Source organism: Barbus barbus (assembly GCF_936440315.1).
Source record: "Barbus barbus genome assembly, chromosome: 39".
Classification (NCBI taxonomy): Eukaryota; Metazoa; Chordata; class Actinopteri; order Cypriniformes; family Cyprinidae; genus Barbus; species Barbus barbus.
In genome coordinates this window covers 24018190-24045026 of record NC_136717.1, presented here as the reverse complement: position 1 = coordinate 24045026, position 26837 = coordinate 24018190, and the positions used below count along the sequence as shown (strand labels likewise).

Here is a 26837-nt window from a genome sequence, read left to right as displayed (position 1 = left end):
AAATGAGGATAGCAAAATGATTTAGACGTAGTTTACCTTTAAATGCATTACACAGACAATACATTTCATCTTTCGATTGCAAAGATATTCTGTGCTTTAAGTATAAAAATAAAAAAAATATGGCAGTTCTCTTTGAAAACATGATTTTCTGTGAAGTCTGGTACATTGGAAATGAGTTTGGGTTGAAGGTCAGTACAAAACAGCTAATAATGACTTTAGCAAACACATTATTTGTGTACTTAGTGGCAAGAAAAAAACTGTCCAAATGATTACTGTGATATTTTTCTCATAAAAGTGTTAAAACGTTGAGCTTGAAAAGGTCAGTTTTAATAAGTGTGGCTATAATGAAGTGCTGATGAAGACTGTAAGAGAAACTTCTGACTTACGTGATGTCACTTCCTCAAATATGATTTCAGAAAGATCAAACCAAAGTTTAAACTATATAAGAAGGGAAATGTCACAGAATAATAGGGCTGGACGTGGAGAAAAATAAGTCTGCGGTTTTTCTTTTTACAAACTGCATAGAACATCGAAACTGCATGCACTGAAGCATTGTATTTGATAGCATTTATTTTAAAAATATTTTTTTTTATTAAATGGAATTATGAAAAATATTAGTTTATATATTTATTTATTTTTAAATTAACAATATTACATTCAATATTTTTAATCCTTTAAAATATAATAGTAATGACTAAGTTCATGCAAACTGGATAAAAACAAACATTAAAAAATAGTTTTTTATTAATAATTAGGTTATTTTTAATTGAGCAGAATTAGATTTTTTTCTCACTTTATTTAATCATTAAAATATAATGGCAATGAACAGCGTCATGCAAACTGAATAAAAACTAACATTTTAAAAAGCATTCATTTTATATATATATAATAATTTAATAATTAAAAAAATAATTATAATATTTTTTTAATTAAAAGACAATTGTATTTATATATTCATTTATTTATTTATTTTATCTTTTGCTTTATTTAACCATTTGTAATATAATAGTGATGAAAAGGGTCATGCAAATTAAAAATAAAACTAAGCTTTTAGATAATGCTCATTTGCATTACACATTAACCAGAATCGAATCTTTTAAATAATGTCAAAAAGTTCAATCATTTGATAATTAAATCAGTAGTAAGTCATGAGAACTCAAATGGCATATTTCCTTGCTGTCTGTGGATTTTACATTAATTCCAGTTTTCACCTGAAGGATTCATTAAGTAAAGCTTTACACATGTGATCAGGAGTGTCTGTTAACCTGGTGTCTGTAGGTACTGTGCGGGTACCATGCCGTGGGGCAACACGGGCGACCACAGAAATTTCGAGCCGCAGAGGCACGACGACGGCTGCATCGAGGTGATCGGCTTCACCATGGCCTCGCTGGTGAGTGCCTCAGCTCTTTCTGTGAGACAGAGAATGAAATATAGGGCTCATGACTTACATGTGTTTCCCGTCTTTACCTCAAGGCGGCGCTGCAGGTGGGTGGTCACGGCGAGCGGCTGCATCAGTGCAGAGAGGTGGTCCTCACCACCTTCAAGACGCTGCCGGTGCAGGTGGACGGAGAGCCGTGCCGCCTCGCACCCTCCACCCTCCGCATATCTCTGAGGAACCAGGCCAACATGGTGCAGAAGAGCAAGAGACGCACGTCTGTGCCGCTGCTCAACGAGTGAGTCCCTCCGCTGCAAGATGCATGTCACAGCTTCTTAGACTGTCATCTTTTTTTTATTAGAAAATTCATTTTTGAGATTAGACAAAGTTTTTTTTTGTTTTACTACATGATATTTGGCAACCTGAACTAATCTCGTCCGGTCATTACAAAGTCAAAATGTCTGAGACTTACTGACCTTGACTGCTGTGAGGGTCTACAGAGGTCCTGTCTGTTACATTATTTATGTTTATATATTTGTTTTAGTTTTTATGGTTTTCTTTTCACAAAAAAAGGTCCCCCAGTAGCTAACCACTTTTTGACTTAGCATAAATAAATAAATAATATGTGACCCTGGACCACAAAAGCAGTCTTAAGTCGCTGGGGTATATTTGTAGCAATAGCCAACAATACATCGTATGGGTCTTTAATGCCAGAAATCATTAGGATATTAATGATTGTATGCATGATAAGATATTTTGTAAATTTCCTACTGTAAATATATCAAAACTTAATTTTTGATTAGTAATATGCATTGCTAAGAACTTCATTTGGACAACTTTAAAGCCGATTTTCTCAATATTTAGATTTTTTTGCATCCTCAGATTCCAGATTTTCAAATAGTTGAATCTCAGCCAAATATTGTTCTGTCCTAACAAACCATACATCAATGGAAAGATTATTTATTCAGCTTTCAGATGATGTATTAATCTCAGTTTCAAAAAAATGACCCTTATGACTGGTTTTGTGTTCCAGGGTCACAATAAAAATGACAATATACAATAATAATATACTATGTAAATAAATAATAAGCAATAATAGATAAAAAAGTCTGGGGTTGGTAAGATATTTTCTTATTTTATATAAAAAAAGAGAAGTCATTTTTGCACAAGGCTGCTCTTAATTAAAAATACAATCAAAAATATACAGTTTTGTAAAATATATTATTACAGTTTCAAATAACTGTCTTCTATCTGAATATATTTTAAAATGTAATTTATTTCTGTGATCAAATCTGAATTTTCAGCAGCATTACTCCAGTCTTCAGAGTCACACGATCCTTCAGAAATCATATTAATATGGCGATTTGCTGCTCAAGAGACATTTGTTGTTATTATTATTATTATTATGTTGAAAATTATTGTGGTGCTTAATATTTTTGTGGAAACAGTAATACTTTTTTCTGTGGAAAAAAAAAAAAATATATATATATATATACCACAAATATCTAATTATGTGCCACCACAAAAAATGATCTAAATACATTTTAATTCAAGAATTAAATGCAAATTTAAGAGGTGTAGGTGGGTGTTTAAATTCCATTTTTAATGCTATTTGAATAAGTTACACACATAATGCACATCACTTGCAGCTGATCTCACAGAATGAGCGTTGTGCTCAAATACACACACACACACACACACAGATGTTAGCATCTAGATGAGACTGTGTAACTAACAGTCTAACACTGTGTGTGCTTGACTGGTGAATGTTGTAGTAACAGCACTAATCCACATGTGCTGGTTCTGCTCTGTGCCGCTCTCAGTGGGGTTTTCTTTCTTTTTCTTTCTTTGTCTCCATCTCTCTTCGTCCTCCTTAATTACCGGTCGCCCTTCATGCGTCTGTCTGTCACCTCGGTCCCTCTCCATCTCTCTGTCTCTCTCTCGGTCTCTGTCTCTGTGCTGACTGGCTTGGCTGTGCTGCCTGTGTTCCTGTGTGGCTGCGCTGACGCAGTATTCAGAAAGTGTGCGCAGCCGACCTGCGCCGCCTCTCTGCTCCCCCTGACTCCTTCTCTGTGTAAGTACGCTATCTCTCAGCATCCCTCCAGCACACACACACACATACACAGAGGCATGTGTGTATCTGTGTGAGTCGAGAGCTCTCATTCATGAGTGTTTTGTGTTTTACACTCAGCTCACAGCGCATCTTAAAGTCAACATGAAATTAAAAACGACCCTGTTTATAGGCTTAATACAGGTACACAAATTAGCCGAATAAAGGGTTTGTATTTCATAATGATTTATTTTTATTATTTACGTTTTATAATAATACTTTTAATATATTATTTATTTTGACTGTAATACTTTAAATGTTTTCATTATTTATATTTTTAATTTGTTTTATATTTTTAATTAAATAATTCATGATTTTTAATGATTTTATTTTATTTAAAAATCATATAAAAGTTTTCAATAAAATAAAATAAATAATAATAATTATTATTATTATTATTATTATCATCATCATCGTTTATTTATGTTTTTATTTTGTTTTTTTTTGGTCTATACCAGCATTGTTGACTATATTGACTGCGCAGGTGGAAAAATAATGCTAATCATAAACCAAATAGCTATTTAAGCATTTTGAACACTTTATAAAATATTGCAGATAGTAAACACAATAAATGAATATTGGTTCACATATTAAGGGTTACAGAAATAACAAAAAAATAAATAATGACTAATTTGAAGATGTTGACTTGAATAAAGATGACAGATTTGGCCGCATGATGCACACAAAAAGCATTTTTATGCATTAATGACATTTTATGCATTTCAGTCCTTCCTGATCTTCACCTGTGCGTTTGTGAAGCTCATTTTCACTCTTCCTCATGAGATCCTCATCGTCTGAGATTAATATTATTTTCACTGTTATTCATTATGAATCAGTACGATCATGAAGTGTTTTCATGTAGTTCCTGTGAGCATTATCAGCAAGCAGAAGATTACACTGAGAGCATGCCTGTTCCACCTCCACCTTTGTTGAGTAGATGTTTCATAAATGTGGCGTCGGTTCTCATTTGTTGTCGTCTGCGTATCGCAGCCCTCATGCCATCCCTGATCGTCTGCGTCTGCGCGTGAACCGCATCGGACTGCAGGAGTATGAAAACATGCAGTTCGACAAGGAGCGTCTGCGTGACATCTGTAAGTCAATCAGAAAGCTACCCACAATTCAGTTCACATGTTATAATACAGTGCTGCTGTAGGACAGGTGAGTGTGATGTGACTGTGTGCTTGCTCAGCAGCTCCTGTTGGCATCGTGGTGGTGAGAGGAGACTGTGATCTGGAAACCTGTCGACTGTACATTGACAGACTGCAGGAGGTGAGCGCTTCCCATGATGCTCGTGTCAGACTGATTTCATTGAGCACTGAATCAATTCAATTACTGACACAACTGCTGGCACTTACAACTGAATTTTGTTTGTCATCCTATAGTGTTTAATTATTTCAAGGTCAACATTTAACCTCAAATCTAACCACAGTTTTGCCGCCATCATGTTGTACATTCATGCACTCACACGTTTATGTCTGGTGTTGACAGGATTTGCATCAGGCACCGTCTACTGGTCACAGAGTGCACTACCAGGTGAAGGCCTCCACAGCATTGGACGAAATTCAGCACACAAGATGCAGAATTAGAATGACAGGAATTGGAATTTATTGAATTGCAATTCAAAGAAATTCGTCATTTGAAATTCATTATGAAATAAATGTTGAAATATATAAATAAATCATTAAATACATAATGAAATAGTGAAATACATAAATGCAGAAATAAATATAGAAATATTAATTAATTAATTTATTCATTCATTTTATTAGTTCGTTCATTTGTTTCAGCAGCAGAGCAGATCGTTTCGGCACCGAGTCTATTTTTGCTGCACCGCTTACGCTGAATTAAAGCCACAGTGTATTGTTCTTGATCAAAATTGACCTGATTAACTTGAAAAAGAACACATTTTCGTGTAATAAATATTGGTGCACAATCACCATATGAAAAATTAAAATGCACGAAAACACATCACTTCCACGAGGTTTTGCCCAAACTTCAAAGGCCCGTTTAAATGAATAAAACTAGAGGCATTTGTTACTTGTACTTTTTATCATATAAACTACCTATATAAAGCATGCTATTTCTCCCGGACACGGCCAGGATTAGTTTTGGCTTTGTTTTCGTGCTTGCTGAAGGTAATGATGGAAAAGTAGTTTGACCAATAGCATGCAAGCATTGTACATAATTGACCAATCATGGTGTGTGTGAGAAGGTGGGATCTACGGTCAAAGCAATGCAAATGCGCGTACATATTAAAGTGTGTTTATTCAGACCGATCCGTGTTTGACATCAGAGTACCTTGAGAGCGTTTTGAAAGCATAAGGAACCATTGATGTCATACACCGATCAGTCTGCACACACAAACAAAGCCAAAACCTACATATTTTAGGCAATATAGAAATCCTGGCCAGGACATGTCCGGGGAAAATGGCAGGTATGGTCACCCTAAAGAGGGGCACACGTTGCATCGCAACAGAGTATGCTGGCCATATCATATATCTACGCACATGGCACACATTGTTCAGAGGAGAACGCTGGAAAATAGAATTGATGATACTGGTCTGTATTTACAGTACACAAGCCGACAACGCTGCCAGTATTAAAGCACAAGAAAAAGGCGCCTAAATTAGAAAGACCAAAGAAATCGAGTTTGAAAGGTGACACGGCCCACCGAGTGACGTGCCGACAACCGTAACCCTGAAAATGAAATGTGGAGGGAGGAAATTAATAAATTGAGAAATTAATGAATGAATACATAAATAAATGAACGAATAAATACATGAATAAAGAAATTAATTAATTTCTGCATTTATTTATGTATTTCATTATGTATTTAACGATTAATTTATATATTTCAACATTTATTTAATTATTTAATTTTGAGTAATTTGGCCCTCCATACAAATTTACAGAGAAGAGATTAATTAATTATTCCCAGTGCTGTCAAAATAATTATTACCGTCATCAAAATATATGTTAAGAACCACAGCATGTACAAATAAATCATAAGAATGAATTTTCACATTATAATTTAAATCTATTAATTTTGTAATAACTTAATAAAAATATATATTAAAAATATTCACATTAGAATTTTAATTATTTATTTTTTTAATAACAATACATATAAAAATTTGAAAAATATTTACATCAGAATTTAAATCTATTAATTGTGTAATGATAACTTAATAAAATACATGTTTAAAATATTCACATCAGTATTTAAATCTTTCAATTCTGTAAGGATAACATCATAAATATAAAGATGTTAAATGTTTACACCAGAATTTATATCTATTAATTGTGTAATGATAATCAAATAAATTACTTAATAAAATAATTAAAAAATATTAAATATTTCCATTTGTACTAATAACATAATAAATATAAAAACTGAACATATTCACATAAATTTTAAATATTAATATAACGTAATAAAAAAGTAAAATATTCACATCAGAAATTAAATATTTTCATTTGTAATAACATAATACATATAAAAATGGGAATTATTCACATCAGAATTTTAAATATTAATTTTGTACTTATAACAATAAAAAAAGAGAAAATATTCACATTAGAATTTAAATCTGGTCATTTTGTACCAACTAAAATTTGAATCTAGTAATTATGTAATATTTTGAGTAAATTATAGCATAGTGTTAAATGATGTAGTCTTCAGCTGTGGTCAACAAAATAAAAGTTCATTTATTAAATATAGTGATTTATAAATAAGCTATACCCCATGTGTTGTGTGTTTATGGGTGATTCATATTGAAAATAAAATGTATTTGTATTCCATGAAAACTACACTTAGAGTAGTCATGTTTCATTGGCACCTCAGTGGAGGAACTGAATTAGAATTGACAGTAAATATGGTTCTGAATTGTTTTTGCTGTGTTGTGTCAGGATGAGAGCACAAGTCTGCCGCGGCCCAGTTCTGCACACAGACTTTCACCAAACTGGAGCTTCCTAGACTGTGAGTCACTTCATCTGTACTGCATGACGAGACCTTCTCTATGTCAGTCAATGCTTCTGTATAATTTAACCGCTGACGTGTTTCTTCTGTTTCCAGCTACATCCACTGACCGCTTTTATCGCATAGACAAGGCTCAGGTATTATGACCTCGGTTCTTCCTCTGTGATTTCCTTGTGTTCTTAAGCCCTGTGTTTCCCTGCCCCGTGTCCGGTATTATCGTCATCTCGACTTGTCATCTCCATGTCTCCTGTGATCCCAGTGTTATCAATAAAGTTCGGAAGTTTGTGAAGTTCCTCGCCTCCGCGTTTCCCTGCTCCAGAGTGGGCTCTGACAATGACCATACAATATGCCTTATAAAAAATGTAAACGCTAACTAGAAGCTGCATAATGTGCGCTTGTGTGTACAAACAGGAGCACCTGCACTTTGTGACCGAAATATGCCAGGATGAGGTTTTCATCCTGGACCACGAGGTCCCAGCGGTGAGCCAGGTCCGGGTCCCGGGAATGCCAGACGTGGTGGTGGAGCCCAGTTCCGGGTGAGATTCATCAATGAGACTTTGTTTTGATTTGTTTTATACCTCTCTAATTGCATAACAAACAAAGCTGACCTTTTATTTTACTCGTTTCCTTATTACAGGGTTCCCCTGACCTCAGACGAACAAGGTAAAGTACAAACACGGATATTTCTCTGAAGTGGTGGAGAGAAAGGAAACAGGTCTGGACTGTTTAGATATAGAGCAGGTTTTAGAGGTTGATGTGTCCTGTCAGAGGTCATGTGATAAACCAAAGTCATCACCTGAAATTCCCACATGCATGTCATGCTTACTTGCTACCTCATATATGACCGTTACTCATTGTTTTGACAAAATCTCAATGGTTTTCCAGCTCTCCTGTCGGCTGCTGTTAAAGGAGATGTAAAGGCGGTAAGATTTTTTTTACATTTCCTTGTTTTATGAATCTGAAAGTGGAAGTGTTTTGGAGTGATTCAGCAGGGTGGAGCAGAAGCACTTGCGCAACTTGTTTGTTTTCTGACTGAAAGCACTCATGCATTGCCACTCATCCTGACTCATGATCTGTACCGTGTGTCACAGGTGTCAGGCTGCTGCTCCGCCGGGGTCAGTCTGCTGGTGCGGGACTCTACGGGTTGCACCGCTCTGCACCTGGCCGCCCAACACGGTCACACGGAGATCGTGAGTTTTATTCTGGAGCACGGTGAGTGAGAGACACGCACACTCCTGTGTTTGAGTATGCAAGTTTGCTTGCTTTGCTCGAGTTTGAGTTCAAAGTTTGCTTGTCACATGCTCAGCTGGGATACAAGGGAATGTTTTGTGCGCGAGTTCCAATCCAATGTCTAACCAAAACCAAAGCAGTTGAGAGTAAATAACTGTTTCTAAATATATGATGGCCCCAAAAAGTGTTTCCAAATCAAATCACATGAAATCAAATAAAATCCAAACAAACCAAATCAAATGGAATTGAATCAAATCCAGTTAAATCAATCAAAGAAAATCTATGTATTTAAATTATATGCATATACACAGAAATATTTGTGTATAGAGTATTTCAGTTTTTATACATTTTTTAATTTCTTAGATGTCCAAATATGTTTTTGGTGCATAAAATAAAATAAAAATGTATTTTTATATGCATATATGTAAAAAGTATAATTTTTTTGTTTCGTCACATTGCATTTTTAATGTGTTAAATGTCCAAATACTTTAGAAATTAAATAACTCTTTACATTTAAATAAATGTAATAATTTATTTTTGTATTATATAATTTATATAATAATATTTTAAGTATTTAAATGCCAAGTGACATTTTAAACTTCCTAAATGTCCAAGTACTTAAGAAATCAAATAAAATTAAATATATATTTTAATAATCATTTATTTTATATTATATGAACACATGTATATTTGTTTGTTTGTATAAAATATTTTTTTTAAATGTCCAAATACTTGAGACATAAATTATTATTAAAATACATTTTTATTTACAAATCTATCTTTTACATGTTTATATATACATACATACATAATTTAAAAATAAAATATATAATAAAATAATATTACATGTATTTTACTATATTACATACTATTTCACAAAAATCTGAATTCTGTTTCTCTCAGGGTCAAAGCTGATGTTGGATTTAACTGACAGAGACACGTAAGTAGCTGAGGTCTGATCTGTTTATTTGCGTGTTAATGATGTAAACTGGCATTTAATTTGCCTTCACTTCCTTTTTTTCAGAGGCGATACCGCATTGCACAAAGCAGCATCTCAGCAGCATGTGGAGGTGTGCAGACGTCTGCTGGAGGCCGGGGCTTCCCTCAGCAAAACTAACTTCCTTGTGAGAATCTGTTTGTGTTTCCTCTTTGTTTTGATACATGGTGTGAGACTCGGCAGTCAGCTTGATGTCATTGCCCACATTGTCAACATTGTCCTCCTCAGGGAAAAACCCCCAAGGATTGCACCCTGGACGCCGGGAACTCGGAGTTGGCGTCTCTCATGGAGAGCCGGCCGGTGGAGGAGCCGACGGCGCACGAGGATCTGGAGACGGCTGTATGAACGGGCTCACCCGATTAGAATCGGGAAGATTTTTACCCACAGAAAGTGGCTGTCGGCACTCCTCCGAGCGTCCGCTCGCACTCGCAGAGAAAGAACGAGAGAGCGTGAGAGAAGACAGACGGAGAGGGAGGTGAATCGAGAGCGTCTCGGGCTGAGAGAGTCCTCGGGATCGTGTCTAGCTGTTGTTTTTCCACTGATGTCGCTGTGGGGTTTTAGCATTTATTTATTGCTCTTATTTATTACAACTATTTATTCAAAGATGGATTGGGTTTTGTTGCATCGCAGGTTAGTTTTACAGATAAAAGGCGGTTAAACATGCCAGAGATGGAAGCTGTCATGCATCAGTGTTGTGTGCCAAAGACACACAGAGAGGAAAAACATCAACTGAAGAGAGTTTGATTAAAGGAGGATCTTCTTCCAGAGAGTTTTTAACGATTGGACAGAATCATCGCAGAGATTTTAAACTCAAACTACAGACTTTTCACGTTTTGTTTGTGTGCCGTTACAGTGGCGTGATTGTGAAATTATCTTACGACGACGAGACAAGATCTGAGCCATATTCAATGCAATATGAATGGTTGACATTTGTGCATTTATCTATTTAATATTACATTACATTAATGTTTCAAGACAAGCAAAGGAACCGGATGTGTTTTTTCCATTGATGGCAGCTGATTGGTTTCTGAAATGCCAAGTTGGTTAGGTTTGACCGAAGAATGACTAAACCAAATGAATGCGGGCGAGAGTTAAGTGTGGTATTTTGAACATATGCTTAGTCCATGTCACATCACTCATGACGGGAAATGCCCAGCGACGTGTCTGCATGAAAACCGGATCACGCTGAGCCTTTGTGAGATCCATTTACATACACGAGTGATCTGCTGTGTTATCTTGTATCATTTTAAAGCATTATTGTGCATGGAAATTTTGTTACCCCTCTGGATGTTTTTACCCCTCAGTGATTATGTAATGAAATGGCATTATTTCTTTTCCCTTTTTTATTTTAAGTTATATGAAAAATATGAATTTGTTCGGTGGTTGTATTTTTTTTTTTTTTTTTATCTTTTAAAAGATGGGACTACTTGAATGTTTTAGTTTTTTCTCATTTCTAAATATCTATTTTAGGTGTGTATGAGGTCAGTGGCTGAGTAGATGTGAGGGAGATATCACATTGCACGATCTGAAAATGGGAATGTTTCTCATTAAAGGGCAGTCAGATGGAAAGCACCGGTGTTGTGTGTTTTCTGAACAGTCATAGATCATCCTAAAATTACAGTTAGAGAAATAACATGCAGTGTTTCCATTCTTGACTTGGCAATTTACATGCTTTTTTCCTTTAAATGCAGTAATACAAACATAAAATGAACATTTGCACCCCTTTTAGTCTTTACGCGTTCAAGGGATTGTATTAAAGTGATTTTTCTCCCAAAAATTAAAGTTTGGACTTTCTAACCCTCACGTTTTTCCAAAGTGAAACACAAGAGGAGCACAAAAATAACAGCATAACAAAGTTCATACAATAAAAGCATAAGAATGTATTTAAAAGTAGTGACCTTTGTAACAGTTCCTAACAAAAACAGCACGTATTAATCATGTCATGGTACCATTTCGGTTGCTTGAGCTGTTTATTTCAGATGAAAATCAATGAATCAGTTTCAGTCAAATCATTTGAGTCTGAGTCATCAGCCGGTCAGCTTGGCCCCGCCCACCGCGCTCTTAAATACTGAAGCCTCGCCCTCCTCTGGGGTAATAACTTCAGGCACTGAACACGGAGGCATGTAAGTGTGTAGACTTTCACTATATTTATTAACCAAGAGGAAATGTTAAAAGTCACTGTCTCAGACTGTTGTATTTTGTTTCTTAAAGATGATCGGGTACATTTGGTTCACAGTTCCGTGACTTCATATAGGTCTGTTTACATTTAAGTTAACTTAGAAATAGGTCGAGAATTTACAAAACATCAACTCATGTGATTTGTGTCTTAACTTATGGAGATCAGTTCGAGTCTGAGGTTCGACAAACGTCTCGTGCGTCGCTGAGCATGCCCAGACACATTCGCTCTTCTTTTACAATCAACGAATCTCTCAATAAACGTGCGGATTAAAACACTTCCTTGTCAAATGAAGTCAGACTCATCATGTTATCCTGTTAAAGTAAATGTAAGTTCAAAGAATATTCAAGGTTAAATAAGCTTACACGAGACACTTGTATCGCTGCATTAATGTATGTTTTAGGTTGCTTTTAAAAACTTAAGAAATATTGCGTTTAAATAATGTTAAAGTTCAAATTTAGACATATCTAATATTATAGAATATATAATTTATAAAGTTATTAACTCTCAAAAGAAAGAGTCGACTCTGAATCATTGAAACGAGACGTTTTTTAAACGAATCCCAAGCCTTCATGTTGATGTCAGTTAATTAATTAGCATATTGCCCGCCCACTTGCGTTGGTTTTAATGAAAATGCAAATTGATTAATTGAAAAATGAATCTTTGAACGACTCGTTTGGGAGTCTTTGAGCAAATAAGGTAAAAATAAATGCATATAAGAAAATGAAAGTGTTTTTGACCTTGCATGCATGTCAGCCTGTTGTTGGGGACTCCCAAACCAAAATATGAGCCTTTCATAACCCATAATAGGTTTATGACACTTTACACTTTATAAGAGTGATCCTAATCTCAGCTCCTTACCTGTATAAAAGACCCCTTGGAGCCAGAAATCTTGCTGATTGATAGGGGATTAAATACTTATTTGACTCATTAAAATGCAAATCAATTTATAACTTTTTTGAAATGCGTTTTTCTGGATTTTTTTGTTGTTATTCTGTCTCTCACTGTTCAAATAAACCTACCATTAAAATTATAGACTGTTCATTTATTTGTCAGTGGACAAACGTACAAAATCAGCAGGGGATCAAAAAAATATATATATCACACTTGACATTCTCAATTTTTTTTTTATATTTATTTTTTGATATTCAAAAAATGTTGCATATCTGAGCAGGGATCAGCAGCACAGGAACGGTGATGTCCAGACGTATGCGTCGGACAGTCTGGAGTTCAAACTCTTGGTGGCATACACCCGCAAGAGACGACCCGCCGACACCCTCCTGCAGCAGGACGTCCCGTCTTCACCACAGCCAGCTGAAGATGACCGCAAACCAAAGAAAAATAAAAGAAAGAAGAGACTGTCTTTCTTCTTAAAGTGTATTAAACCACAGGCAGATGTCCAGCAGCCAGCGACACTAGCGGGTGAGTGATAAATATAATACTGATCTGCATGTGTGGCTGCTTAAAGTATTTTAAAATATTCCCTATTGTGGAGATTCCAGCATCTGATTTGCTTCCGCCAGGTTCAGATGATGGGAAAGTGGATGAGATGGAGAACATGGTCAGTGAACTGACAGAGATATCAGACTCTGTGCACTTCACTCCATCTGAAATTGAAACAGATGGTGAGTCTGAGCTGGTGGAAAAGCTGGCTGAGCTCCTCAGAGAACATGGCGACAAACTGGACAAAAAGGTCAGTGAAATCAAATGAGCTCACATGATTTCATTTAAGAAGAGATGTTAATCCTGAACACCAGGTGTCTCTGCAAACATAGTTACCTGCACTTTAATATTGTCCATCGTGCCTATTTTAAAGTACTACATGCTTTTCATTCCCTTTTTTGAAGAGAATAAACGGCTGAATCCAAAAGTCTAAGACCACATTAATAAAAAAATTTAAAAAAAGTAAATGAAATTTGTAATTAACTGCACAATAGAATTTTTTTTTTTAGTATTTGTAATAGACGTTACATTTGAATGCATTGTATTTTATACACTTATACATTCAAACACTCATTATGTATAAACATTTGAACATTAAAGTGTGTGTTTGTGTGTGTGTATGTGTGTGTATATGTATATGTATATGTATATGTGTATATATATATATATATATATGTGTGTATATGTATGTATATACATGTAAATATTTTCAAAATATATACACTATGCGTGTCATATATATAATTCCTTTTGTTTTTTTTAATAGTAAAAATATGGTTAACTGTGCTTCAAACCAAATTTGTGGGTATTCAAGAATAGAATTAGTACATGTTAAACCTGAAACAAATAGACATTTGCAGTCACAAACAGTGAAACGTGCTATACTGTAACCATCTATTTTGTCCTGTCTTTGATCCTCTGCTGCAGATTAAGGAAGACAAGGTGTTACATGAGAAGCTGCAGTCCTCTCTCTCATACGGCTTCTTCAAGAAAGTGATGGAAGCTTTCTGTGGAAATGTCTCTACAGATGTGCCTCCAGAGGAGAATGACAAGAAAGTCAACGTGGCTCTGGTCTGTGAAGCCACCAGTCAGCTTGTTGGCATCCACTACCATCCGATGACGTTCGTGCTGGGCTTAGGGGCCCAGTATCTACAGGAAAACTACTCCACGTGGATTAACAGAAACATGCATGTAGGCAATGTAAGTGTCTCAATGACAAAACACTTATTGACGACAATGACATCTGGCCGAATAACGCATACAAACATTTCCCCCACTTCACAGGGAGAAGTTAGTGACGAATCCAAAGAGGAAGTCCAGTGAGCAGAAGAGAAGCTCCCCTCACATTACAAATCTTTCTCAGGGGCACAGGCACTTTATTAACCCATGTTTTCAGTGAACCAGCAGGGATATAGCTTGTTTTTGTCCCCCACTACATCCTCATAACATCCAAGAGAAAAAAAGAGGTAGTTCATAATGCCAAACATATGTACGCCATACCTTACTGTAAGTGCTACAGTTACTGCCTCAAAACATACACCAAAGGTATTTGTGCTACGAAAACCAGCATTATACATGCTGTTTACATGTTTAGCTCCACTTGGAAACTATATTTTTGTAATTTAATGAGAGAGCCACGTTGTTATTGTTATTTGACCTTTTTGTTTTGAAATTAACATATTTATTTCCTTTATATCTGATTGTTAGTGAGAGGGATTATTTAAAAGAATATAAAAAAAGTCTGATTAATGAATTTTGTACTTTAATGTTGTAACATTAAAATAACTGTGAAAATTTCAGTCATTTTGTCTTGTCTACTACTGTATTATAGAAGTATGTGGACCCACTTTTCTAATTAACAGGCTTAGGTCTTCCAGCTATTTCTGTAAAGATAAATCTCACTACTACAGAAATGACTGGAATAGACAAACTTGTTAATTAGGTGGCATAATATTATTTTATCAATTAAAGGTGTTTGCATATGTGTTTGCACATATAAAGGTTAAAAGTGATTGCATATATACAGTATATTTAATTTTGTTTTTGTCTAACTAAAAATTAAGTAAAAAAAAAACTAATTTAAAAAATATTTTTTTAAATAAAGGTTTGTTATATATATATATATATATATATATATATATATATATATATATATATATATATATATATATATATATATATATATATATATATATATGAAGCGTTTATTTGCAAAAACAGATAACTCCATTTTTTTTTTTTAAATGTTAAATCAAGTTTGTTGTTATATATAACAACATATATTTGTTGATATATGTTTTTATTGTGTTAGTTAGCTGTTTTTAACCTAGTCAAAATAACCCAACTGCAGTTTGATTGAGATTAATTGGAATGCACAATGAAGAAACATGATTTCTGAGAATTGTCAAAAACGGAGTTATGTTTTTGCAAATTAACTCTTCGTATATATGTATAGAGAGAGAGAGAGAATTTTGAATTTGAAAAGCACCTTTATTAAACCATAATATTTTCAAAAATTCTGCCCACCAGCTGATAAATTATAGTGTAGTCTACTAATTTCTTCCCCTGTTTGTGTCAAATGTAGCACTGGGGCAATGTGCAGTTTTTTTTTTCTTGTATTCTGGGAATGTCCCCCGATTTTCAATTTTTGGGGTTTCTGCTATCTTATTATAAATTTTGGAATTGCCAATAGATCCTGAACCTTGTCTTTTCCTTCTTAATGAGGACTCTTCAGTAACCCTGACTTTAAACCAAAAACAAACTTTCTTCTCAGGGTTAACAGCTGCAAAGAAAATGGTTATCAGTTCTTGGTTTCCAAATAATGACATTATTTGACCTAACCCTACTCCTACCCTAGCCCATAACAAAGACATCTCAAACAATGTCATCTTTGCATTAAAAATGACATAACTGCGCGAATGACACTTAATGACACTTGTCATAAACATGCATAAAAAACCTTCATGCGTCATGTCATGATTATGAAGGTGTCATGTCAGTCTTATGCACACCACTTCAAGTAAAGTGTAACCAAATTTATCAACAGTTGAAGTATTTATAAGACGAGTAGAGTGGCTAGACCTATTGCTTACTAAATTCAGCGAAAGAAATGCAGCATCAAAACAAACAAATGATCAGAATTGCCTGTAAAAACAGCAATGGCTGTCCTATTTTATAGACATTGTTAGTTTGGAGCGATCCACTGCCTTAATTGAGCAAAGATTCCAACCATTCTCCATTAGAAACGAATACATGATAGTCTGATTTCCATTATTAAAACTTAAGTGATGTATAGGATGGACTACTAAGTTGTCATCTAAGGTAGGCCTGTATGGGATGGCAGGTTCCTTTGTCTGATTTGTTTTACCTTTTATTTCATGAGACGCTTTCTTATTCATCTCTGAAATTATGCATATAGTTTTTATCTTATTTATATATGTGTGTATACACCTGTATATGTCTTATTTTTATTACTCCTTTTTTCATGTATGTGTTTCTGATTGCTGTCCACACTGAATTAAGTCAATGAAAATCTGTTATAGCTGTTGCTGGTAACTGTGTTCGCAACAAAAGCATAATAAAGTGTTAATCACAAAAAAATAAATAAATAATAATAATTAAACCATACAAAAAAAATTGGTAACACTTTAGAATAAGGTTCCTTTTATTAACATTAGTTAATGTATTAACTAACATGAACAAACGATGAACAATGCATTTATTACACTATTTATTCAACTTTGTTAATGTTAGTTAATGAAAATACAGTTTACTCATGTTAGTTCACACTACATTAACTAATGTTAACAAGCACAACTTGTGAATTTAATAATGCATCAGTAAATGCTGAAATTAACATTAACTAAGATTAATAAATGCTGTAGAAGTATTGTTCATTCTTAGTTCATGTTTATGTTGTTAACTAATGTTAATAAATGGAACCTTATTCTAAAGTGTTACCAAAAAATTATACAATTTCCATCTGTTTTGTTTTGTTTTTCTTAAAAAACAAATCACCATCTTCATTAACTCTACATAGAACCTCACATTTAAATATTATAGTTTGTTTGTAAATAAAGTAGGTTTAAGTTTGTTTATATATATATATATATAGAGAGAGAGAGAGAGAGAGAGAGAGAGAGTTTATTATAGTTTATTATTAGTTTATCAATAGTTTCTGTTAACTGTAACAACCCTGTTTCTAGTAATTGATTACATCTATCCAGTGACTGTGGGTGTGAGCGCGAGTGCGCGCAGCTCTGCTCAGGTGAAACATGACACGCGCACCTGTCTTACATGCTTGAGCGCTGCTACTCCGTCTTAGAGAAACCTCGGTGAAATCCTCTCGAAGGCTGAGAAATGTCTTATCGCAAACGGCCACGATCATGCTTCTCGCATCTACAGGTGTTTGTGTGTTTCCTCCGGCGCACTTGGTAACGCAGTCATGATGCATCACAGGAAGTACTCACCACCGCACTACTGCGCCGTCGGCTCGCCGCTAGACCTGCCTCAGCTCAACCGATTACCCACCTTTCGGGTGGAAGAAGCTGAGCCGATGGAGAAGAATTCACCCAAAGCCAAATCTAGAATGCGCATCGCCAATGTGATGAGAGGTCCGTCTCCCCAGAGACCGCGCGTCTCTCCAAACCCCGCGCAAAGCGACGCGCTGCCCAAGGCGGCAGAGAACTGTGGACAGCGGTCTAGAAAGAGGGGCTTCAAACCCCCGGATGTGAGGACGATATTCGAACCTTCGGCCAAAGATCCGCGCGTCAAAGTGGAGAAAGGAGAAGGACACACGTTTTGTGAGGACGCGACGTTCGCTTGGTGCGATGTGTGCTGCTCGTATATCTTTCAAGGTGGCTTGACATGCACAGGTGAGAACTTTTATGTTTATTATATTATATTATTAGTCTAGACAAGGTCTGTTCATTAGCATATTGTGCTCTTCATCAAGACACTTAATGTTGATCCTGTAGTTAAAAAGCGAAAGGTAAATGGAAATTATTACACTATACAATTTCATAAACACATCATAAACTCTGTGCACGTTCTTGAAATTCCTCACACATCACACGCTCATTTACAGGCATGCTGACAGACTGGTTTAGGCTTATACATTCATTGTGTTGCACCTTGGGCACCCACATTTACTTATGTCACAAACAAATATGCCTAATAATTATGCATGATAATGCAGATAGCTAAGTGTAATCATAATTCATTTGATCAAATCCAGGACTCAGGTTCTGCACAAACTGAACATTTGTAGCTGAAATGGTCACTGGCAGTGATGGTTAACATTATCATTCCTGACTGAATGCCTCACATTGTTTCCAGTAGTGAAAACATTCCTAAAAATCATATGCAAAGCATTATCTGCTTGGCCTGCAGCCAAATTTGTATTGTAAATTTAAAAAAGCATGATCATACTTATGGCTAGCAGTGAAATGCAAGGGCATTTCTTTGGGTTTTCGATTAAATTAGACCCTCATATGAATGTTACCAAAGTCCCCAGTTCGTTCTCCTTAAAGGTGCCATAGAATGAAAAACTGTCTTTACCCTGGCATATTTAAATAATAACAGTTCTGTACATGGAAATGACATACAGTGAGCCTCAAACACCATAGTTTTCTCCTTCATATGTAAATCTCGTGATTAAAAAAGACCACTGAAAAACAGGCGAATCAGAACATAACACCGACTGTGACGCAACAGTCAGGATCACTACGCCCCTAACATTTGCATAAACCCGTCCTTGTTCTAAGCCGGCCGAACCATCAGAAGCTCTGCAGGTATTGTAAATAAACAAGCGCGGACAACAGCGGAAATAACAATAAATGTTATGTTCCAGGCCGTGCAGGGGGTGTGAAGTGCAGGGATGGGTTGGTGTCTGTATTCAGAAAGGCACAGAAAGCAAATAACGCGAGCCACTAAAGGGACATGGTTAGCTCCTTGCTAGCGGTAGCCTGTTACAGTACATAAGATTTCACTCTCAGTAAGGAGAGATGAGGATGATGGCGAATGACTTACAGATCCTGAGCACCACTGACAAGCATCTTATCTTGTGAAATGTGTGGTAAGTACTGTTGCTCCATAATGTAAACATAGTTTGTGTGATCGCGTCTCTTGAAAGTGAACTATAACGCGATCGATGGATCGTTCAAAAGCAGTTTCAATGCCTCGCATATTAATAACGGCTCCCTGATGCCCGCGTTTTATATACAGTATAATTACCCGACGATATAACTGCGAGAGAAAGTATTTAAATATATATTTTCCTCCCTGTGCGTCCTTCTTGCTGATGAGCCGTACTGTGAAACAGCCAATCAGAGCAGAGCTCATTATTATTCATGACCCTGCCAAATAAGCCAATAACAGACCGTTTCATTCTAGGCAGAAATCCTAGGGTTGTAAATGGACATGTAAAATCGTTTCTAGAGATTTTTTGCCCTTACCTAAGCCACATACCTTCTGTGTAGATATCAGAGAACAATTTAAAATACTGTATCAAATGCATTCTATGGCACCTTTAATGTGCCTCTCCGTGTCAGAGCTGCCTTTTTGCAGAGGTTGTCCATTCACAAGAGTTAACTCAAATGGAACAACTGGACAAAGGTAAGTTTCACGGAGCCTTCTGGCTGCTCGACTCGAGTGATCAGGTAATTGAGTGCGAGAAAGTCACTGGCTCGGCTGATTAGCCTGAAAGCCTGTTTTTAGAGCGGCCATCCAATTTTCATGTGAACTAGTCTGTAATTTCGTTATTAGTACATTTTAAGGGGCCACTTACAGATCCTGGAATATGTGGGCAGAGAAAACATTCAGTAACTCGTGTATTATGTGAGAGCAGTGTCTGTTTTGATGATGTTAAGGTGGCTAATGGGTTTGCTTGCAGTGGTTTGGTGGTTGTTGGATTTGTTTAGGTTTGTGTAATGTGGGTGGATTGGTGTGGGTCAGTGACCATGTTTACATGCACATGCACATCATTAACTGCCAAAGTCTGTCATATTTCAGTTTAAATCTAAATAAGACAGCAGGAATATTGATATTGTTTGGGATGTAACTGATATTTTATTGTTAACTAAAACTATTAAGAATATTTTTTGGTAAAAGTATTTTTAATATTCACAAATAATTATAACATTTTATATTATGTTTGTTTTTTTTAACACACACACACACACACACACACACACACACATGTCTGGTTTGCTATCCTTGTGGGGACTCTCCATAGGCGTAAACGTTTTTCTGCGGTACATACCGTATATTGTATTGCCCTACACCTAAACCTACCCCTTACAGAAAACGTTCTGCATTTTTAGATTTTCAAAATAACTTCATTCTGTATGATTTATAAGCTTGTTACCTCAATTTAGGTCCCCACCATGACACGAGTCCCCACTGGAATATAAAAACAGGTACACACACATATAAAATGTATATTTAAATTATTGAACTGTAGAAAGAAAGTTAAAGTAATAAAATAAAAATAAACTAAAGCTAAATAGAAATGTAAAAAAGCAAAATAGACAAAATCACATAACAAAATTACAAAAAATTGACTAAAATTTCCTTAGTAATATACACTGTTCATTTGCATATATCTAAACAAAAGTGTTATGAAAAATGGTAAAAAGAACATTCATAGATATGTTTATTCAGAATATGCTGATTACATAAACAGTATACAGGAATATCCAATAGCAATGAGGCATATTAATGTAAATATACATGCTTTTTATTTTAAATTGGAAAGTGTGCATGAAACGTGGTCTCTGACAGTTTCCTCCCCATGTATCTTGTGTTTTTGCCACTTGTAATATCAGGAAGTGATATTGTGATGTAGTTTGCTAATGGTCTTAATGACTTAATGAATCTTTAATGCAGTGAAAGAAGTTTTCGGCCTATTAACTGGTTTCCACTGTAGCATCTCTGTATTTCTCTTCACTTCATTGCAAATAATAGTCTGTATATACAGTATACCTAAGAAAAACGAACAAAGATACCTTTTTCCCAGCTTTGTGGGTCACGTTCCTTTGGCCCTGTCAGCTAGACTGTATTGTGTGCTGCTATTTGACACCCACCTGTCGGCTCCCCAATATCCATCTGTCTGTTTGTGTAACGCCAGTGACAGTGTGTCTAGAGAAGGCATACCGTCCTGTCACAGCACAACCGGATCACAATGGGCTTCCCCTCAACCAGCTGACGCAGTCGCAGAGGGACTACGGGGGCCAGAGAACAACTGCACACACACACACACACAATGACAGGAGACCACAAGCAGTTAGTAGTCAGAAGCCGTGATGCAGGCAACACTGTAAATGCTCAAGGGTTGAAGTGAGGCTTGATGCTGGTCTGGTCATGGGTCTGGGGAAAGGCTTTGCAAGAACTTTGAGAAGACTTACTGGAATCCTCTACCGCTTCCCGAAAGCCATGCGGCGCTCCGGGCGACTGGAAGTTAGTCTGCTGTGGAAGTCATCCGGTGGGTCAAATCTCTTTAGCGTTTTATCTTTCAGGCAAGCGGAAGTTAGATGACGACTTCATACTGAGCGGTGCAAAGTCCTTGGAACAATGAGGACAAATATTAGTGTCATTTAATCAATCTAGATTTTTATATTTTCTGAAATATAGTGGTTGCATATGCAAAAATCACTGCAATGATGCTAAATGTTGAACGTGGTTGCTAGGTCATTGCAATGGGGTTGCTTACTGGCATGAGTCAAAAGAGTCATTCTCCAATGGAAATTATAAGCCTAAACTTAAACTATACTGGTCTTCCTTGTATATAGCAGGGGTTTTCAAACACAGTGGTGCACAGGGGGTCCGTGGAAACGTTTAGGGAACAAGCATTAAAATAATAATAATAATAATAATAATAAATAAGATAAAATAAATAAACAATATATAAAAATATTTGGTAACACTTTATAATAACTGCACGCTATGAATCATTAGGTAAACATTAGTAAATAGTTAGTTCATCCTTTATAAAGCATTGTGGCAACATTAATAGTCATTAGTAAGCAGTTTTTACAGCTATAAATGCCTTGTTCTTTATTTATTAGACATATCTATTACAAAGGAGATTTAAAGGCTCATTTATCTTCCTAACAGAAAAAACAAACACAACACAGAGGGATACAGAACAGAAATATTTTTTCAAGATGCAAAAAATGAAACTGTACAACTGTACACTTTAATTTTTATTCATTTACTTTTTTCAATGAAATTGCAGAGGTTTATTTTTAATTTTTTTATCAAGTGTAAAGTTGTTTCATTTTTTGCATCGTGAAATTTTTTTCTGTGTTCTGTATCCGTCTGTGTTGTGTTTGTTTTACTTTTCTGTTTGAGCGTTTAAATCTGCTTTGTAAATGCTTTATAAGGTATAAATAGTCCTCATTTTAGATGAGCTCACACAAATAGATGGCTGGCAACTGCTAAATGTGACTTAATCATGAATTACAGCAGGAATATGTGTTAATAAAGCATTTATTAACACACTGAGCAATTATTATGATGTGTCTAAATAATATGATTTATACATGTACATTTAAATAGTTTATTAATCATTTACTTACACTTTCTAAGTGATCTTATGATCCACTGAAAACTCCTAAATAACTGGTTTGTAAATAACGTAATCATTTAGAAATGTTAAATTGATCATTAATAAAGTATGAAAATACAATTATTAAACATTATATATATGCTCGAGAACAAAACATTTATAGCTGCCTATAAATACCTTACGACATCTCTTGAGTGCATGAATGTTTATATTAAACTTATTGTATCATCGGTGCAAGTTAAGCGTATTAACATATCACATATTTAATAACAGATTAAATATTGGGTAAAATCAGTGAATTAGACTAGATCACGATGGTTTTGACATCCCAAACATCAGTCTCATCTGATCATAGATTATTTAGGCTTTTCTTGCTTTAAAAACTGTACTTAATAAACACAGTTAATTAAAGCAACCAAATAAAAACTAACTTTAAAAAGTCAATGTTCAAGAGCCCAAATAAAGCAATATGGTGACTTCAAATGAAAGCAAAACACCTAAAAGAGCGTTTGTACAACATATGACATCTTCTGAGATCTTGAGAGATTTAATATGTTTTATTTCAGTTGATTTAATCTTTGGCTTTGGCTGTAAGTTTTATTTCTCTGCTCTTGTTTCTCTTTCCTTCGGTGATTCTACTTGTTAACAGCAGGTGTTCATCACTAAAGCTCAATCCTCATTTAATTAGTCACTCCATTCTCTCTTTAACTTCAGTGTTACTTCAAAACTCTGTAGTGTGGATATATAAGTGCTCTTTAAAACCGAGGATTTAGCTGTGGGGTTAAAGGGGTTAAATGTGTGAGATGAAAAAAAAAAATACACAAACGTAATTTTAACAGAAATACACCGTAAATAAAAAAACTGTAGATTACTGGCAACCACAGCTGCCGGTATTTCACCGTAAATTCAAGAAAAAAAAAACTGTAAAACCTAACAGTCAACTTCCTTTTGTGTTTTGTGGGTCACCATTGTGCTGGAGAGTACAGCCTGTGTTTAAGTCAAGGACGAACAGAGAAACTCTGATTATGATGCTTTATTTAAAGGCAGTAACTGTATAGTTACTGATGCAGTGAGAATCTCTTAGTTGAACTAATGCTTTTAATGACTTTGCATAAATCAGTAGGTTTTTCTTCACGTACTTAAGCAAAATAGTTCTCAATACCATTATGCTCACTTTACTTAAACATTACAAATATTAGTTTATAAACAGTTGGACAATTTAAGTGCAGTCGGTTTCTGCAAATAAAATGAGTTAACTGAAAAGTGTGTATGTTAACATTGTATCAGTTAATGAAATACGGGTTTTCACTGTAAATTTAAACAGTTCTGTAAATCCTAAAATGTTGCTACCGTATTTTTCACGGTAAAATTCTGGCAACCACAGCTGCCAGTATTTTACCGTAAATTTAACAGAATTTTTTTTACAGTGTATTATTCAGCACATCTGAATGAATAAGTTAACATGGTGCTCATTGTCTTCGGCCCTGACGCCTGTTGCTCACAGGTTTGACTAAACAGTCATCATCTACAGTATAGACAGTGATTATGTGGTGGTCTGTCTGTGTGTGGTGTATGTTGTGTTGCTGGGGGCCGTGGTGTCTCAGGTGATGTAATGTAAACCTCATGCTTTTCAAACAAATGCAGTGCTAAGTATCGCAGTGCCAACAGCTACGGACATTAAAAACATCCGTTGAAGGACAGAGCCGAGTCTAAACAGCCAACACCAATGTGGGAGGAGGTTTGCGATAACATGCCGAATAGTTCATCGGTTTAACGTCCATTGACTGAGTGACTAAAGTCATGCAAAAGAATGGAGCGTCTTCTTAAGGTTTTCTCACAAGCAGGTGTTGTTGTGAGTTTAGGATGGTTGTGTGTGTGTGTGTGTGTGTCCCGTCTGCGGTGTGTTGTTTCAGTCCGATCTAATCCCGGCGCGGAGCCGATCTGGAATGGAGACGACAGAATGTGGCTCTGCCATGAGCACAGACAGAAAAAATAGTTATCTGTGATCAACTGAGCAAGGACAGGCTCGGCTACTTGTTTAGTCGTCGCTTGCAAGTTTCCACAAACAGACTCTATTGTTTTAGGAGTCTGATATGAGAGAGATATTTGACGAGGAAATAGCACTGTCAAAAACAAGCAATGGCAAACTATAGCAGTCTTTTTGTGTCATTTTGCCAGTCTGAAGAGTGTATTTTATCATACACATAAAAAGGTTTTACAAATGTTTCAAGATTCTTCATAAGCTGCTTGATATTGTGTTTTTCTTGCACTATTTCTTTTTGTGGACAAGTAAAAAAAAAATTGGGAAAGAACAACACTTCCACCTGTCCAGCACACACACACATCTGTTAAATGAAGGAGAGCGAGAGTAAAAAACCACCTGGATCAAGCTCACAAACTGCTTTTACTGACGTCAGAAGCTGCATTGTTTTTTAATTACACATCATGTGTTCCGTCTTCCTGGTTGTCAGAGTCAATCACAGTTTATGGCTGCATCCCGGTTTGCATACTTTACTATTAAAAGTATGTACACTTGTTCCAAAGTTTTTAATTTTAAAAAAAGTAATACTTTTATTCTGCAAGGATGCATTAAATTGATCAAAAGTGACAGTAAAGACAAAACATTTATAAGAAATGTGTCTTGAGCAGCATATTAGAATGATTTCTGAAGGATCATGTGACACTGAACACTGAGTAATGATGCTGAAATTTCAGCTTTGCTGCACAGGAATAAATTATATTTTACAATACATTCACATAGAAATCAGTTATTTTAAATTGCAATATTTCACTAAATTGTTTTTTTCTCTCTATTTTTTTTCAATTAAATGCAAGCTGATAAGAGAGAGATATTTGAGGAGGAAATAGCACTGTCAAAAAACAAGCAATGTCAAACTATAACAGGAGACATACATAAATGTAATTTTGTCAGTCTGAAGGATGTGTTTTATCAATACATAAAGGGTTTGCAAATGCTGCTTCATAGTAAAGTAAATGCAAACTGGGATGCAGCCATAAACTGTGATTGACTATAAATTGTATAAATAGTTTTTTACTGTATTTTTGATCAAATAAATGTAGCCTTGGTGAGCAGAAGAGACTTTAAAATAAAATAAAAAAACATCTTACCAACCCCAATCTTTTAAATGATACTGTACTTTAATGGTAATGGAAAGTACTTTTGATTAATATAGTAAGCCAGTATTGGACACATACCTTTCATAAAATTATGTCATAATTATTTTCATTGTGGTATAATGGCTATTTTATTCTCACATATTATTTAGAATGATTGTATGTTGATTTGGATGCTGTGTATATTTTCTTGCTCAAGCGTGTTATTTTTCTTTTATAGTTTTAGTGAAAGCAAACGCACTGATTTTACTCTTAAATGAAGCTTAACAGTGTTTTGTGTGAGGGTGGTAAATATTTAGAAAGTGAGACTTGAATAGCGTGTTTTCTGTCAACATGCAAAGTTTTAGAAACAGAGTCCCAAATATTGCACTGTCACACCACAGTCTAAATACGGGACTATGTGTGTGTGTGTGTGTGTGTGTGTTTGTAAAGTTTGCTCCTCGGGCAGGTCCTGATCGATAGCACCGTCCCTCATTACGGGAAATGCAATTAAGGAAGAGACAGGCCTGCACTTCCCACCCGCCCCAGAGACCTGAAAAGATTGTGTGTGTGTTGGCATACATTAGCTCAGTTCCTACACGGTCAAGACCACAGCTCTGTGCAAATAACGGCACTTTAAACAACCATTACCCATCATGCCCCAGTATAAAAGATCACACCCTATCATTGCTCATCCTCTGTGTCATTCTGCTTTCTGCTGATCTTTTAAAAGAGCAGCATTCCTCCTGTTCCCCAGAGGAATATTTCATTTCAGTCGATGTCATCTCTGGCACGTTACATTTAAGCATCAACTTTGTCCTAGATGTCTAAAATTCTTAAGGTGA

At 35.5% G+C, this 26837-nt stretch overlaps 3 protein-coding genes across 3 annotated transcripts in view; all 3 read left to right on the top strand.

Moving 5' to 3' along the window:
* The window catches only part of LOC306858828 (diacylglycerol kinase iota-like), a gene marked incomplete at its 5' end in the record, with an annotated part of 46314 nt that extends 34851 nt beyond the window's left edge, over positions 1-11463 (top strand). Inside the window, 14 exons of the mRNA XM_079399582.1 lie at positions 1279-1390; positions 1474-1673; positions 4476-4576; positions 4675-4754; positions 4974-5018; positions 7395-7464; positions 7561-7601; positions 7876-8000; positions 8102-8127; positions 8350-8387; positions 8556-8676; positions 9598-9634; positions 9719-9818; positions 9920-11463. Coding sequence (XP_079255708.1) covers positions 1279-1390; positions 1474-1673; positions 4476-4576; positions 4675-4754; positions 4974-5018; positions 7395-7464; positions 7561-7601; positions 7876-8000; positions 8102-8127; positions 8350-8387; positions 8556-8676; positions 9598-9634; positions 9719-9818; positions 9920-10036 — 1213 coding nt within the window. The 3' untranslated portion in view covers positions 10037-11463. The remainder of the gene's footprint in view (positions 1-1278; positions 1391-1473; positions 1674-4475; positions 4577-4674; positions 4755-4973; positions 5019-7394; positions 7465-7560; positions 7602-7875; positions 8001-8101; positions 8128-8349; positions 8388-8555; positions 8677-9597; positions 9635-9718; positions 9819-9919) is intronic.
* A 321-nt stretch (positions 11464-11784) lies between these two features.
* LOC306858299 (apoptosis facilitator Bcl-2-like protein 14) lies at positions 11785-15374 on the top strand. The gene is made up of 5 exons (XM_079398752.1): positions 11785-11814; positions 13042-13289; positions 13391-13560; positions 14238-14510; positions 14595-15374. Coding segments are annotated over exons 1-5 (732 nt in total). The 5' UTR covers positions 11785-11812; the 3' UTR covers positions 14634-15374.
* Positions 15375-17565: 2191 nt separating this feature from the next.
* LOC306858263 (ras association domain-containing protein 3-like) overlaps positions 17566-26837 on the top strand; it is a 44699-nt gene continuing 35427 nt past the window's right edge. The window contains exon 1 of the mRNA XM_079398702.1: positions 17566-18184. Coding sequence (XP_079254828.1) covers positions 17755-18184 — 430 coding nt within the window. The 5' untranslated portion in view covers positions 17566-17754. The remainder of the gene's footprint in view (positions 18185-26837) is intronic.

Coding starts and splice junctions, on each gene's coding strand:
- LOC306858299 (XM_079398752.1), top strand. Junction 13,290..13,390: donor GCAGCCAGCGACACTAGCGG/GTGAGTGATAAA, acceptor TGCTTCCGCCAG/GTTCAGATGATGGGAAAGTG. Junction 14,511..14,594: donor GAAACATGCATGTAGGCAAT/GTAAGTGTCTCA, acceptor CCCACTTCACAG/GGAGAAGTTAGTGACGAATC.